Below are 15,054 nucleotides of genomic sequence, written 5' to 3'. Positions count from 1 at the left end.
TTATAGCAAAAAAATTAGTTAAACAGAATTTTTCAGGTAGAAGTCAATTGACTGACTGCTTTTGTCAATATAACTGATTTCATTTAGTGTAATTATGCAACTTGTCCCATTGAAGGTATCTTTTCTCCCCAGTAGAACCTACCCTGATTTGAGGAAAGATTGCAGCTCAGATGCTCTAAGCATACATTGAACTCCTCCTTCCTCACATCAACTGATGTTACCATGCCCCCTCTGATCTAATCAAAATAATTAAAATAACCTGACCAATACAATTAGCTTACTTCCTCCTCTTCCACACTCCAGAGCCATTTGGCCACTGATTCTCTGCAATATGCACTGTCAAGTGAATCAGTGTGGGACATGTCCTGTGCTCATCTCTCTCTTCCCCTCCCCTTTTTTTTGAAGCGAGGATATGCAGTTTCTTGAAAAAGGCAAATATACAAACAAGTCAGTTGATTAAAGAGACAATTATGTTAAATGTCTCCTCCCTAACCCTTCATAAGACCAGAGCATAAGTATAAATACGTATTTTAAGTGGTATAACTCAACATACATAATGCAAACATGTGATCTCAGCTAATAATCAAACAGACAACCCAAACATTATTACAGTGAACTATTATCATCTTAGAAATAATTTTTGGTATGGTAAATATTAGCAGCATTTTTTGCAAAGCAGTATTTTAGGGCAGAAAGAATGCAGGTATCACTTTTATAAGGGTAGAGTATATTCAAGTAATTCAGCAGCATGCTACTAAAAAAAAGATGACCTATGATTGTGACTTGGGATCAGAACTTAGAAACCAACAACTTCATATTTCCCTCAGTGCAAAACATGCATTTTCCTGTCTTTTCTGTCATGTTCTTTTCCTTTCTTTAAAAAAAAGCAGTTTCCTCAGTGGTCAGTTAAAAGAGTTTCCAGGCAGTCCTTCTCCACTATGCTGTTATGAAGTCAGCTGCCACACCTGGTAGTAAGCCCAGTATCAGTACTATGCAGTACATATAGAACTATTTTTTTCGTGTTTTTAAATGCATTTATACATAGAGGTGAAGGTTTTGAAGAGCTGATGAGACATGAAATACCAGCCCTGTTTGCCTGACATGACACTCATCTGACTAGCAGCCCTGGAAGATGCTTGCAGAAGGTACTCAAACTGCTGCTAAGGAGCCCATGTTTTTTAAAGCACAACAGAGGTAAATCTTGCCCCTCTGTAAAGGGAGCATTCCCCTTTCCCAAACTAAATGGGAACTAGCCCTCAGAGAGGGTGTTTGTTAGCAACATCTCAGTACAGCACATTCTTCTGCATCAGCCTTCCTGAAAGAAGTGAAGGGTTTGAATCTTTCTCCTTACTAGCTGCCTCTGAATTTCCTATCACCAAAAAAACACTGAAGCATCTGCCTGTACACATCAAGTAGCTCCAATCCGAGCTTTCCTTACATACAGCCATTACCTCACCTTGGATGAAACAGAGGCTACTAAATGACATGTATTTTCTAGCTCACTGTGTTTTGGACCAGCTAGGCAGTACTAGTTGTAAAGCTGTGTCTGAATGCAAATGAAGTCTTCCAACTCAATGTCATTGAAACCTTTATAAGCATTCCCCACTAGCCAATACTCACTTGTCTGGGTATGAGGATGGAACAGGACACACTGATTTTACCTAACTATCACTGTGCACCCTCCGAGACTCCACAAGCTGATAGTTTGTCTCAATGCCTGAGCTCCTATGTGTTAGACTGAAGGCAAGAATAAACTGAAGTTCAATTTGAATTGTCAACATCCTAAATGAAAACATTTGCAGCTGAGAAGTCACCATTTTAAGGCCTAATTTCTTGCAGCCTCTTAGAGGCAGCAACTCATTCCAGTTCAGGGAGAGAGTTTTCTCAGGAGAAGAATGACAAAGCACAGAAGTGCTGGGGGCGTGGGGGGGAGCTTTTTCTCCTCCTCCCTATGTCCAACCCATAAGAACTGTAAGAAGGTCTCTGGGGTAGGAGGGTCTTAGCAAGCAATCTGGGATGCCCTTCATCTTCAGGAAGGGTAGTTCTATGAAGAGGAGAAAGTGGAAGAAATTCTTACCCAAGCAGCACACATTGCTTTCTCCCTCATTATAGCCCTTTCCTAAGCCCACATTTGTTTCCTTGCTCCTCAGAAACACATATTTTACACAGAGTGTTTCTCATTCCTCTTCCCACCCTCAAGAAATCACATTCTGCAAAGCTACATAACAGTTGTATGGTTGGGGTTTTTTAGATGAGAATGTGGCACTGGCACCCACCTTACATTTTCCCCTACTTTACAAGCTTTGCTATTTGAAAATCACCATCTTTTCCATTCCTATCTGTTGTGATTCATAATGATGGCTATTTCTACAACCCTTTCAAATCAAGTTATCAAAGTACTGATTTTCTTTGAAGTTATGCAGTTCAAAGTGATGTAGTGTGACAAACATATTTCTGTGGCATAGACCACTTACAGTACTTTGTTTTTTTCAGATGGAAAAAAACAGAGTAAGAATGAGAAAGAAGGAAGAGGAAGAAGGAAAATCTATTGGCTTATTCCCCTTGGGAATCCTGCACCTGGACATTCAGGTACAGAAACTGCCATCATATTTACCAGAAGTAAAGCCAGTACTGATTCCCAGCTTTAAACTCCTGAGCACCTCTCCCAGCAGGATAATCAGAAGTAGCTGATCATCTCAGAGATCAATAACACAATTCAACAAATAGTTTAGAGTTCAGAAAGGGACCATGTTTACAGAGAAAACACTTATTTGCCTGCACCTTCCACAGGATGGGGGGAAAAAACCAGCACAACTTTCACCAAGCATCTCTCCCCTATTCCTAATGCTCACACAGAATATTATCTACATAACATCTGTACAAAGGTCTGGCAAACCCTGAGCCTAATGCAAAGAGGATACCACAATATTTACTGGTACCCAAAATCACCCTACATAAAGGATGTTATAGAGCAAGCTACAGAGGGAAGAAGTGTAGTTTTGGGTATACTGTTAGCAAAGTGAGGGAAGGAGTAATCCCAAACCTTTCATCACAGTAAATATAACAAAACAGCCTTGGAATCAAGGAAAGAAAATAGGGGGTAGGAAAAATAACAGCAAGAAAGTGCTGTTGGACACAGATGAACCTCTCTCAACAACATGTCTGCGAGCAAAGCAGGAGTATTAATATCAAGAGGCTCATGTCCACGTGAGAAGACTTCAGGAAGAAAGTAGTAAGAAGATGAGGTTAAAAAGTTATAGTAAGACTCTCTCCTTGACTTAAGGTGGTGGCCTAGTATGGAGGAGGAATCCAAGACACTTGAATATAAGTCCTCTTCTGTGAAGCGCAGGAAAGAATTTCTGCCATTTTCAGGGTGTTGCGTACTCTTGTGGTCAGAAGATATACTCACAACCACTCTTTTTATATAGATACCTTTTACTTTAATCTTCTAGCAAGTAAAGACTGAGGAGCTCCATAATGAAACAGAGAAACTGGAAGATCAAACTAGAATCAAGTACACAACTGTTTTCCTTATGCAATAAAGTTCCTTGCTCGGTATCAGGAAAAAGCAAGTCCCTTGTGATTGTGTGCTATAATTAAATCTGTGACAGATTAGCTTAGAAGCTAATTCATTTAGAAACAACATACAATATGAAGAAAAGAAAATGACCCACAGACTTCAAAAGGCTTTCAGCTTAATAAAGGCATAAAGCAGACTAAGCAGAAGGAGCACAGCAACAAATTTTCAGTGTTAGATCAGCCATACAACATTGCTCTATCTGCTCAGCACAAACAGAAAGTGAGAATTATTTCTGTGGCTTGCCTTGTGTTTCTGTGCACCTATTCCAATTCACTCCACCATGGGAAAACTCAGATTCCCAAGGAAGACACACTAACAATCCAGCTTAGTTCTCCCTCATGCCTACCCAGGTTTGAATTTTCACTACCCTTTGTCCTTGTTCCACCATTACTTTCTTTCTAAAGCAATTTTATTTCTAAAGAAATAACTAAAAACTTATAAACCTCCAAGCGATGTCTGACACTTTACTCAACTTGCCTATATTTTTTGTGAGCTTCTTACAAACTTTAAAAGACAACAAAAAGAACAGATAAAAGTCAGAAATTTTTCCATGTTGAAACCATGTGGGTTTGACCCTATCAAGCTATAACTACATAAGCAACATATAAACCCCATATTATTAGTAATGTACAAATCTCACTTTAATTGTAAACCAGATCAGCTTCTCCAGAAATAAGGAAGGGTTCACCAGTCCCCACCTCCCAGACTCGTTTATTTTTAAAAACTGACTCCAAAGGATGGACCAACCATTCCAAGTCAGTGAAACCCTGACTATGAGCTATAGCTCAGGACTGAGCACTAAAATAACAGACCTCCCGACTTCGTTGGTGCCATTTGAAGATACAATGCACAGCCCTGTCTTTCCTGGCTTACACATTCCAGCTCAGCTGACTTCGCATGCCCAGCAGGGACTTGGTGGCTACGGGCTCTAGTCTGAGCTGGGGAGACTGAGCACTCCAGAGTGACCCATCCCACCCTGCTAGAGATGTCTCAGGGGCACACTGCCTCAGAGCACCTCTCCAAGGCAGATGAGATTAATCATTCCCCAGGCACCCAGGCTTTCTTCCAATCAGCAAAGATTGGATTAGTGTAGATGTCCAATATTTAGACGGCTGGGGGCAGGTGAAGTAAACAACACCCCTTGCATCAGTCACGCTGAACACACAGAGCTGTGACTTTTGCTAAGATGATGAACAATCAAGAAAAAAAAAAAAATCACTGTTGGAAACAAAGTGATAGCACATCTGTGTGCATACACAACATTCTGCATGTCTGTGTTATCATTTGTAGAAGATAGCACACAAGCATGCTGCAGGTGACACAGCTAAATTCTGCCTTCCCAATAAAACTAATAGTAGTTAAGCCTGCAAATGTAACGTCAAAAAAAGAAAACCTAAAAGTCAAAGTGTAAGTTTGCACTTCACATATATAAGACAAGAACAACATTTCATCAATAAACAAAGACTAAAAATCCTAGCTGTGTGTCACATGGCAGCATCACAATTACACATTTGGACACTAGCTTCTTATTTGGCTGGATTTCCCCAGCTGAATTTCACTAAGATTTTACTTTTACCATTAGTGTCAGATTCTGAGAAGGGCCAAAATTACTTTCTTCCCAGAGAGCTTGCTGTGAGGAAATTACAAACAGCTATGAAGACATGCCTCACACATAACGTTTGTGACTATTTTAACACATGGCCAGTTTACATTCTCCTGCTGCATGCTTCCAAATCACTTCTCTGCATTCCCAGGACAACAGCAGAGGAAGAATACCATACAACTCAAGATAATTTGGTATTCTTTCCCTCCTGCCCTTATAGGATCATTCTCTGCAGAATCTGGTGCTTTGCTGAGATTCTGAAGTGCTGCCTGACAGAAGTGAACGGGAGCTACCGTGGAATGACCTATTGGCAGGATTCAGTAATTCACCAGCTCTTTAGTCAGGAACGGGAACTGAACACACTCTCTCGGCCAGCTCTTGAAGTCTGCTTGCCAGCCAGGAGTAAGAAGATAATGTGAGCATAATTAATAATGGTATTCCCATTCCTACAGTTGATTACACTCATGTTTGATTCTATATACTGAGATTCTCAGCTGTGGCCAGATCATTTAGCAAAAAGAGTCTTCACCTGAGTATTCATTTGTGCTCCACAGTTAGTTTGAAGACCACTTACCCCTGCATCGCTCACTCATTTACTTACACTGAAAGCTACCTGGTTTGCCAAGTTTCATTTATTTGATACAGCATTAACATACCTAGAAATAGCTCTGGTTCTGTTTGAATACACAACTGGTTTTGTATCTCCTTTTAACACAAAGAACAACTGCACAGCAAGTGCGGTTACACATTTTTGCCGATGCTATTTTGGCTGAATTCCTCCTTGGCCACACGTCACTACCACAGCACTACCCTGGGCATATGAACTGTTCAGATTTACACAGCACACGTGTGTGCCAGAGACTACAGACACTATAGAAGGCCAGACAGAGAACCTAAACCCTTCCCACCAGTCAGACTCTGGGCGGTTCTGCAATTTCTTTTACGTTGCCCCTGATTCAATCCACAGGTAATAGTTTTGCCAATATTACACTGCTTTAGCACATGACAGAAGGGGGGAAGCCCTGCCAACACACAAAAAAATGTCCTAGTTTTGCAACAGGGGACCCTCAAGCAGACATTTGCCTTCTGTATGTGTCCCTGAAGGCTGCACATCTGCATGGATGCTCTCATGACAACCAAATGCGCAGTGCACATTCCAGGATTTTTCCCAGAGCACCATAGTTTTTTTCTGCTCAGTTGGTTCTGGCTACCAAAGAAAGAGTTTAGAAATATCACTGTTAGCAATGGAAGTTGTACTTCTGAATTAATTGAAACAGGGCCTGAAAGTCGCATACAAGATTGGAAGACTGTGGCCTAAACTGAAGATACTTAAACAATAAAACCTTTACAGTGCAAAACACATTCTTAAGGGATTTTACAGGGTCTCAAATACAGGGAAGGCAAAAAGCTGCTGAAGTGTTGGAACAAAGAGATCAACTGAAATGAAACCAAGCACAAAACAAACACAGCACTTAGAAAAAACACCACCCTAAAAGCCCTGTACAGGTGAGAACAATTGCTATTTGGGATTGAAAACATGACAACAGTGCTGACAGCCTTCCAAAGGACTTTATGGTATTTCTTTATTGTGATACATTTTCTAAGATTTGTCCCCTACTATTTTTATTTCAGTGACGTGTTACAAATAAGTGGGTGTGATGACAGTTCACAAAGTATTTGTGAGATTCAAGCACGTTTCTCAACTATCTGTATTTGAGAAGTTTCAACTATATGGCTTTCTGAGAAGCTGAACAAAGTCAATATTGTACCTGGATATTATGGTTATTTTTTTTTAAATCACACTTGCTGGCTTCACAAGCTAGGAAAATACTTTCTTTTCATTGAGGGAAAAAAGTAAATTTACTTTCACTGCAGTAGGGGCTGGTTTGAAACTAATGGCATGAGCAGCATGAGCTGCATGTTGCACTGGGCTGTCCCCCAACCACACACATGATCATAGCACTAGATGCAGAATGACTCCTTGAAAGACAACAGTTTTTTCACCTGCTGCTCCATTTGACAGGGCTGCAAGCTCAGGAAGTAGCCCATTTACTAACCTTGGCCTATCTGCACCTAGTGCTCAGCTCAGCCAGGCAAATCGGTGCAGCTCTAATAGCACTATTTATCCTTTTGGCAACTGCGGAGACGTGGAGAAAGCAGGGAGCAAAAGACAGAAGGCACCCCAGAAGAGAAGAAAGGAAAGCCCCACAGACAAATGAAAGGGTGCAAAGCACATTTTGCAGACGGTAGAAATTCCCATATCCATTAGGACTTGCTGTCTAAGTAAAAAGAGTTCCTGGAAGACACAACCGACTTCTACGGAAAAAATGTTTGTTTTAAGAAAGGACAGGGAGAAAAAAAAAAGGTGAAACATGAGAGACATCTAAAGAACAGGAGCTATGCAAAAACAGGAGGCAAGGGCAGAGGCCATTTGTCTTCTCCATCTATGGAAAAGTGAAGGCATAACAAAGAAATAGAGACCTCCAGGAGAGCTCCTCCAGGAGAAATGCCTACCTTTCCCCAGAAGTCTAGAGATGGCCTAACAGGGAGACAGGACAGCCACTGGAGTACTCACAAGCAGCTACTGCTGTCTGCAAGAGGCTTGCATGTGTCAAAGACATGCCTTCATGGAAGCTTCCTGATCCCAAATTTAGGATAAAAGTTCAGGGATTTCTCTTAATCCAGGTGAAATAAAGACAGCAAAAATAATAAACTCTCCCCCCTCCAATCATCCTAACGTGACGCATGTCTCTCATTTCTTACACAACAAAGAACAAATCATAAAACCTGATATTTACGAGTTTGGACTTGCAAGCAACTTTCACTTCACATCCATTTGAAGACGATCCCTTTGAAATCTCACCTGAGCAAATTAATGCTCTCAGCTGCTACTCTCGCTCAGAGCCCCAAACACTTCCCACAGGAACACTACAAGATCAAACCTGAAGTTATCTGAACACGCAAAGGACAAAGGATGCTGCCACCAAAGTCCCAAAAGTTAATGGCACATTTCAAAACGTCCTCCAGCGTTCCAAGCCAAAAATATAAGTAATAGCTGCAAAAGTAAAAGTATTTATTAAAAAAACGGCCTCTCCACTGTTAATCAGTGGCCTATTCGTTCATTTTTTGAGATATAATGCCCTGCCCTCTGCAGTAAGACAAAGAATTAGAAACATGGGCAAATTGTATCTGCTGATCAAGCAGAAGAAAACTTTTTTCAAGCTGCCCTTCTGACTCCAGTTTATCAACAGTTTGTCCCCCCTGCCCCATGACTACATCTGACACCACTGCCCTGGCTTATATCACAAGTTGAAAAGTGCTAGTCAGACTCTAAGATAAACTTGTCAATAGCAAGGCACAGACATTCACATTCTTCCCTACCTGCTTGTCAGCTGTTTGTCTGGGAGCAATTCCCTGAAAAGCTTTTACTGAGGGAGAAAAGGAAAGGGGGATGCAGAGAGCATTTCAAACAGAAAAAAAAAATCGAGGAGGGGAACCCCACAAAGATTGCAAAGAAAAAATAAATTAAAAAAAAAGCCTGTCCCCATCAGGTCCTTCTAGCAACCTTCTTTATCAGAGGTTCATTGTCAATCAATTAGCCAAGGCAGCAGGGGTCTGTAGGAAGGGGGGTAGCTCGAGAGACAATGGTCTGCCCTGTTGTATTACTATTTAATCACTTTTCCTAAATAAATAAAGCAGCCCTGAGGTGCTGTCATGTCAAGGGAATTTATAACAAAAAAACCCTTCATTTTTCATTGGTCATTACTTTTCCTTCCCTCCCACCCCTGCAGGACTAGAGAGGGTTATTACTGTAGCCTTAAGTTCCATCTTTGTGTTGCTTGCCTTTGATTCCCACTCGGACCTTGCCACTTTCTGGCACTAATTTGTCAGGCTGAACAAAGGAGGGATTTGTACCTCCTGTAAGGTCTCAATTAGGAAAGGCTTCTGCTGTATTATGTGCCATTGGGACAGGACACAAAGACGGTAATTACAGGAATTTGCACTAAATGGCTGAAGAATTCACAGCAAAACTTTTCTTCCTCCCCCCTCCTCATCTTTATCCAAGCTTACCCCTCCCAGCAGCCCTGGGGAAAACTGCTCTCGGTGCCTGCAAGCTGTAATTACCAACAGCAGGCCCCTCGGGTTAAACAGCAGCCCATGCCTGGAACGGTGCAAAAATGTTCACTTGAAACTCTCCTGGACCTCAGTCAGAGAATGAAGCAAAATTTAAAAAGTTTTCCTCTACTGAGCTTTGAATTAAAAGAAATTAAGAGAAAGGAATATACGTTTACTGTCACCTGGGACACTATCTTAAAATGAGGCTGTAAATTCTTCTGTCTTTTTGGGTTTCACAAGGCTACCTCTTGGGTAACACACTGGGTTGGACCTATCTCGGGGATACTTATTCGAGTCATTCCCTGAGTCTCCCTGCAGTTTTCATTCTCTCAACTACCCCTAAAGTTAAGACATGACCATTGCCCAGTAATGTTCAGGTAATCAGGGGTAACCACAGGACCCAGGCACCTTCAGTTTCAGCAGTAGTTTGACACATAAATACTCCTAGAAAAAACTGACATGAAGTCATGCAAATGTGGCCAAGAACAAACCCGAATCCAGGCAGAAGCCCAAATACTGTGACCAAATCAATAACTGCAATGAGGCTAACCTTCACGATGCTCTGGCTGCCAGGTGGGTGCCCTGCACTGTGGAGAGATGAGCAGGAACATGACCTGCATGTTCCAGGTCATGAACCAGAATGATGAACCCAGCTGCACGCACAGCCAGTTCTGAGGGCAGTCCAGTACGTCTGGGACTCAGCCAGCAGGTCCTGGGCCCACACAGACACCCCCAGAATCATGTGTGGTTCCAGAACAACAGGAGACCTCCACCCCAGACAAGAGTGGGGAGGAGGCAGGACCCTCACAGCTTCCATACCACAAGAGAAAAACCCTCCAAAAGAGCTGTTTCTGACAGAGCGGACAATTTTGAAGTGAGTGTAAGTAAAGCAAGTCAAAGACTATAGTTTAGGCATAAGGTGCCCAAATTTCCTCCACACAGGTGCCCTTGCTAAAGTAAAATGACAATGAACTGCATTCACACAGGGCCTCTCTATTTTCACTTCATCCCAAACTGGATAAAATCATGATCTTGCCTAGGACAAGAGTCAGATGACAAATTTACAGTGATTCTGGACCACCTTTACAGTGTCCTGAAACAAGAAAACAGCTCAGCCACCCTGTAAGGCAGCCCTGGCCCATGCTTTATGTGCACTATCTAATTTTTCAACATTAGTCATCAAAAGCAGATGAACCTCTGAATATCCCATAGTTTTTTATCCACATTTTACAGAGAGCAAAGAAAGGCTAACTGGCCACAATGAGAGGCAGGTAACAGCTGTGTGCTGCTAGAACATATAAATGCTCTTTCAAATGATTTTCTTTTCCTGCAGAAGGGGAGCAGGTGGAGATGCTGCAGCCTGGTTGCTTACCTGCACACTTGAAGCTCTGCACTGTGAGCCCTCTCTCTAGAGACAGCGTGGTCAGGATGCTGAGGAAGCTGGTGGTCACAGACTGGCGCTTGCTCTTTCTAAGGTCACTTCCAAAGGGCCGATCTCCAGGTTTGTTCCTAAGTGTGACCTGTGGGTTCTGAGTTAAACTTCTAGTAGCGTTGGCTGCTGCTTTCAATGCCTCCATCCACTCCTGGGCCCTCTGACGCGTCTCTGCACGCAGGCGCAGGACATCTTGGGGGAAAATGACCTGAAAGCAAGAGTCACAGTCATCCTGAGTATCCGTCTGCACCGACAGGCACACATCGACATTGTAGCTCAGCAGAGGATCTTCATCAAGCCTACCGGGTTGGAATGCCATGAGATAAGACCTGTTCAAGACAAAAGTAAATGCCTTCCAGTTATTCTGGACAGTTAACCTGTAAAGAGTCCCTGATTTGAGAATATTTTGATACTCTTTATTGTTTTCAGTCAAGTTCATGGACAGGAAGAGCTCCATAGGCTTCTCTAATAATCCATTGGTTTGAGAAAGGTCACTGTTATTTTCAGGCTTTGGCACATTCTCCAGTTTCTCCTGCTGTCTCGTGAAAGCGGGCACAGAAGCACGCACTGCTTCCCAGAGTTTCTGTCCCCAGTCCAGTGTCTCCCACGAGGACTCTGCCTTCAGCTGGAGCTGTGAGCTGTCTGAGAGGACAGTGTCCACCACCTTGGTTTCAATGCCACCAGTAACAGTGACCCTTTGAAAACGCATGAGTGGGTACACGGTGGGAAGAGTCTGGTTGCCACTGCTGTCCAAGCAATACAGGTACAGTTTGTACGGGGAGAGCTCAGCGTAACAGGTTTGCCAGTAGCTGTCATTGTCTCTTCTAACTTCTAAGTATCCCTTCTTCAGAAGATTTGGGAACACTGGCTTGTGTTCTGGAGGAAACAAAATGAGAACATTATCATTAATTATTTTTTTAATTGTCTCAAATTGCTACATCATTCTGGCTTATACACCTTTCCTACCCATGTAGGGCATATCTGAGGATAGGATCACAGATTCAGCCTTCATCTAATAGGTTATGATCATCAAACACAAGCACTAACTCTACATTTGAGCCAACGACAATACAACACACTTTTTTCCCAGAGGTACCAAAACACTCTACAAAAAGGGAACAGAGAAACACAAGGACAGAGAAACAAAGCCATTTTCCTGAGATTATCCAGGAGAATAGTAACACAGCAACAAAACACTGCCAGTCTCCCAGAACCTAATCCAGAAGTGGACAAGACTATCAAGTAATCTATTGCGAGCTACAATAGATTTTGATGGTGAGAAACACATACAAATTAAAAAGCTTTACCCTCTCTTCCCGCTACTTCCCAGGCTCAACTTCATGTTTTCACACATAACTCCTCTGCCTCCCCACCTGTTCCAGCCAGCACAGGGAGAAGGGGAATAGCAGTATCTGGTCAGCTCCTCTCTGCAGCTGCCTCCCCCTCACACCTCTCCCCTGCTCCAGCACGGGTTCTCTCCAGGAGCTGTGGTAGCTGCAGTCCTTCATGTTAAACCTGATCCTGCACAAGCTCTCCATCTCCATGGCCACAGCTCCTTCAGGAAATCTCCACGTTCTCCAGCATGGGGTCCTGCATAGGGCTGCAGGGAGATCCTGCTCCACAATGGTCTCCCCAGGGGCTGCAGCACCTTCTCCTCCTCTGACCCTCAACTGCTCCTCACCCTGCTGTGCAGTGCTTTGCTCTTTCTGAGATGCACACAGCCAGAGAGGCCCCACCTGTGGCTGACGGGCACAGCCGTGCCCTGTGGTGGGGCTGCTGGAACCACCTGGAACAACCCCACTGCCAGCACCTGGGTACAACACCTGGCACCAGGACTGACCCAGGTCACAGGGAATGGAGAACTGTGCCCAACACAGCAGTTTGTTACCACATTTCAGCACGACCCAGGACCAGAACATTTCACACAGCTCTGTTTACTCCTGAGAAGCTTTGCTGATTTATGAGAATCAGGCTCAGGAACAGCAGGAAGGACCAAAAATGAAAAATAAAAGGCTGCCCAGACAGACTCAAACACGTACACCTGAGCATCTCAACATTTCAAGTGCTTTGGAGGAGACCCTTTCACAAACCCCAGCCCAAGGCAAAGCCAAGGGAAATTTTCTTCATTCCCAGTAAACCAGCCATACCCAAAGTCACTCCAGGCCACTTGTCAAGTGATACAAATTTAAAAGGACTTATTTAAAGCATGTCTGAGTTTTAAAAAGGGTTTCCATGCAAAATTTGTTCCAATCTGATTTGCACCATCAACCAGCATAGATGCAAACATCATACTCACCTTGGGCTGGACATGGCCCTATGCAATTTTTTATTGTCCCTGTGTAAATTCAGTGGCATTCATTGTTACACTGTCATACAAACTATAACACTTGGCACCCCAAAACAACCCAGGTTTGAGGAACAAATTCTTGCTCCTATCTGAGTTCTACTTCACCTTTCCAGTAAGTGTATTGTGTACTATGTGTACTATGATGGGTCCTGACTTACAAACAGTGGCAGAATTAGAGGCACAAGTAGAGGTTTCTGCTTCCTGTTGTCCATCTCCCTTGGAGACTGCTATTCCAGACACAAGAGAAAGGTAGCAACCTGGAAACAGCTCCTCATCCACTGCCCAGCATAATTAGGTCATAAGAAAGTCAGCATCAACTGACCTTAACACACAGCATTACAAACCATGGGATACAGGAGCCGTTTCACTCGAGGTTTTTGCCCTGGGGCTGACAGCTTTTGCAAGAGGGACAGTGCAGACAGCTGGAGGCATAAGTTTTCAGCATCTCAGCTTAACCAGTTACACTAATGTTAACAGGCTACGCTCCAACAAGCTTTAGACACGATAACCTCAGAGTACACCAAGGATGTCCTCAATACAGCTAAGAGAACAGAAGCATCTAGACCTGATGAAGCTTGGAAACAAAGAGCCAAAACCAAGACTACGTAGAAACTACCACACCCCCATCTGTATTGGGTTTCCAGCTATTATGGCCAAGACTGCTGGCCAAGCTGCTCTCACCACCGCTGGCTAATGGATATATCTGTTTACTCTCCAGGGCACAGGCAGAGTCAGGGACTACGAGTATTTGAGAGACCTAGTTACTGTCCAGCAGTTTCTGACACCAACTGGTGAGAAAGCAGAACTTATTCTGTAACTTCCATTCTAAGGAGATACTCCCACTCTTGGTTGAATGCATTGCCATAGTTGATCATGAGTTTTGTCCATGGGCAGGCGGAGGATTCAGAACAGCAACAGTGTAAAAGCTTTCAGTAGCTCTTCATCAAAAACGAACTTCAAGCATTTATAAGGATTAAGTACACAAGTTTTAATTAAACTTATTGAACATACATGAAAATTAATTGTTTGATATACTTGATGTGAGCATGCAAACCTCATGCAGGTTAAAAAATGGGGAAAGGATGCTACCTCCCACCCACACAAACTAAAAGGATGCGTTTAGGTTTTGCCTTGCCAGCTCAGCCTCAGCTTCCCCACTCACTCATATACTCAGAATGGAGCCTGCTTTTAGCACCATGCTCAAAGCACTCCATCTACAAAGATTTCCTGCAGATGTAGCTAAAACCACAACAACAATTTGAGAAATTGCTACTTTGGCACTAGGTCTAAAAAGGTGAGTATAACTATACCTTGCAAACCAATAAACTACTCGAGAGTATTTCAGCTAAATATGAAAACTGAAAGCCTAATCTATAACTCAGAATGGTAGAGAAAAAGCACACTTTGATAGCCCAAATGGATAGATACACATGCACATGCACACACTAAAAGAGAAGCAATTTTGTTCACCATACATCTCTGGCCCTGACATTCATTAGTATTTCTGCGCTAACTCAAAAGCCATTAATTTCTCTGAAACCCACACTAATCCCTTTGTAGTGCAGATAATGGGCAGCCATTCTAGAGTCATCTTCCCTTTCTATTAATCCAATCAGGGAGGCAGCGCTTCTGCAGCTCCAACTGCAATCTCTCTCGCTTCCATCAAGTACAGATGACAGTTCAAGCTTCTCCATAATAAGACAACTCGTAACCTTCCCCCAGCCACCCCTCCTTCATCTGCACACAGGTTTGCTTGTCTTTTGTTGAGTTAGAGAAAGGCTATCCCTGCCTTTCACAGCACTCCCCTCTCCCTCCTTCGCCCCACTCCTTCCCTTCAAGCTCCCATGAACTGGCTCCCATGGCTCTTGCTCTAACTGGGACAGAACCAGCAGCCAACTTGATTAACATTCAAATGCCTCATATTGTTTAGGTCAGGGCAACAGACGCTGGCAGAGACAGGTTGAATCCATATGCTA

The 15,054-nt window shown here is 43.1% G+C and overlaps 1 protein-coding gene across 4 annotated transcripts in view; it reads right to left on the bottom strand.

Annotated features, from left to right (window-relative positions):
* PLEKHM3 (pleckstrin homology domain containing M3) overlaps nucleotides 1-15,054 on the bottom strand; it is an 88,502-nt gene that overhangs the window by 53,666 nt on the left and 19,782 nt on the right. For all 4 annotated transcript variants that reach the window (XM_050340625.1, XM_050340626.1, XM_050340627.1 and 1 more), the window contains one exon: nucleotides 10,672-11,607. In XM_050340625.1, coding sequence (XP_050196582.1) covers nucleotides 10,672-11,607 — 936 coding nt within the window. The remainder of the gene's footprint in view (nucleotides 1-10,671; nucleotides 11,608-15,054) is intronic.

This window comes from Myiozetetes cayanensis, unplaced genomic scaffold, assembly GCF_022539395.1.
Source record: "Myiozetetes cayanensis isolate MyiCay16 unplaced genomic scaffold, myiCay2020 scf9, whole genome shotgun sequence".
In the NCBI taxonomy this organism is placed as follows: domain Eukaryota; kingdom Metazoa; phylum Chordata; class Aves; order Passeriformes; family Tyrannidae; genus Myiozetetes; species Myiozetetes cayanensis.
The sequence above is the reverse complement of the archived record's forward strand: the minus strand, read 5'-3'. Positions and strand labels throughout refer to the sequence as shown.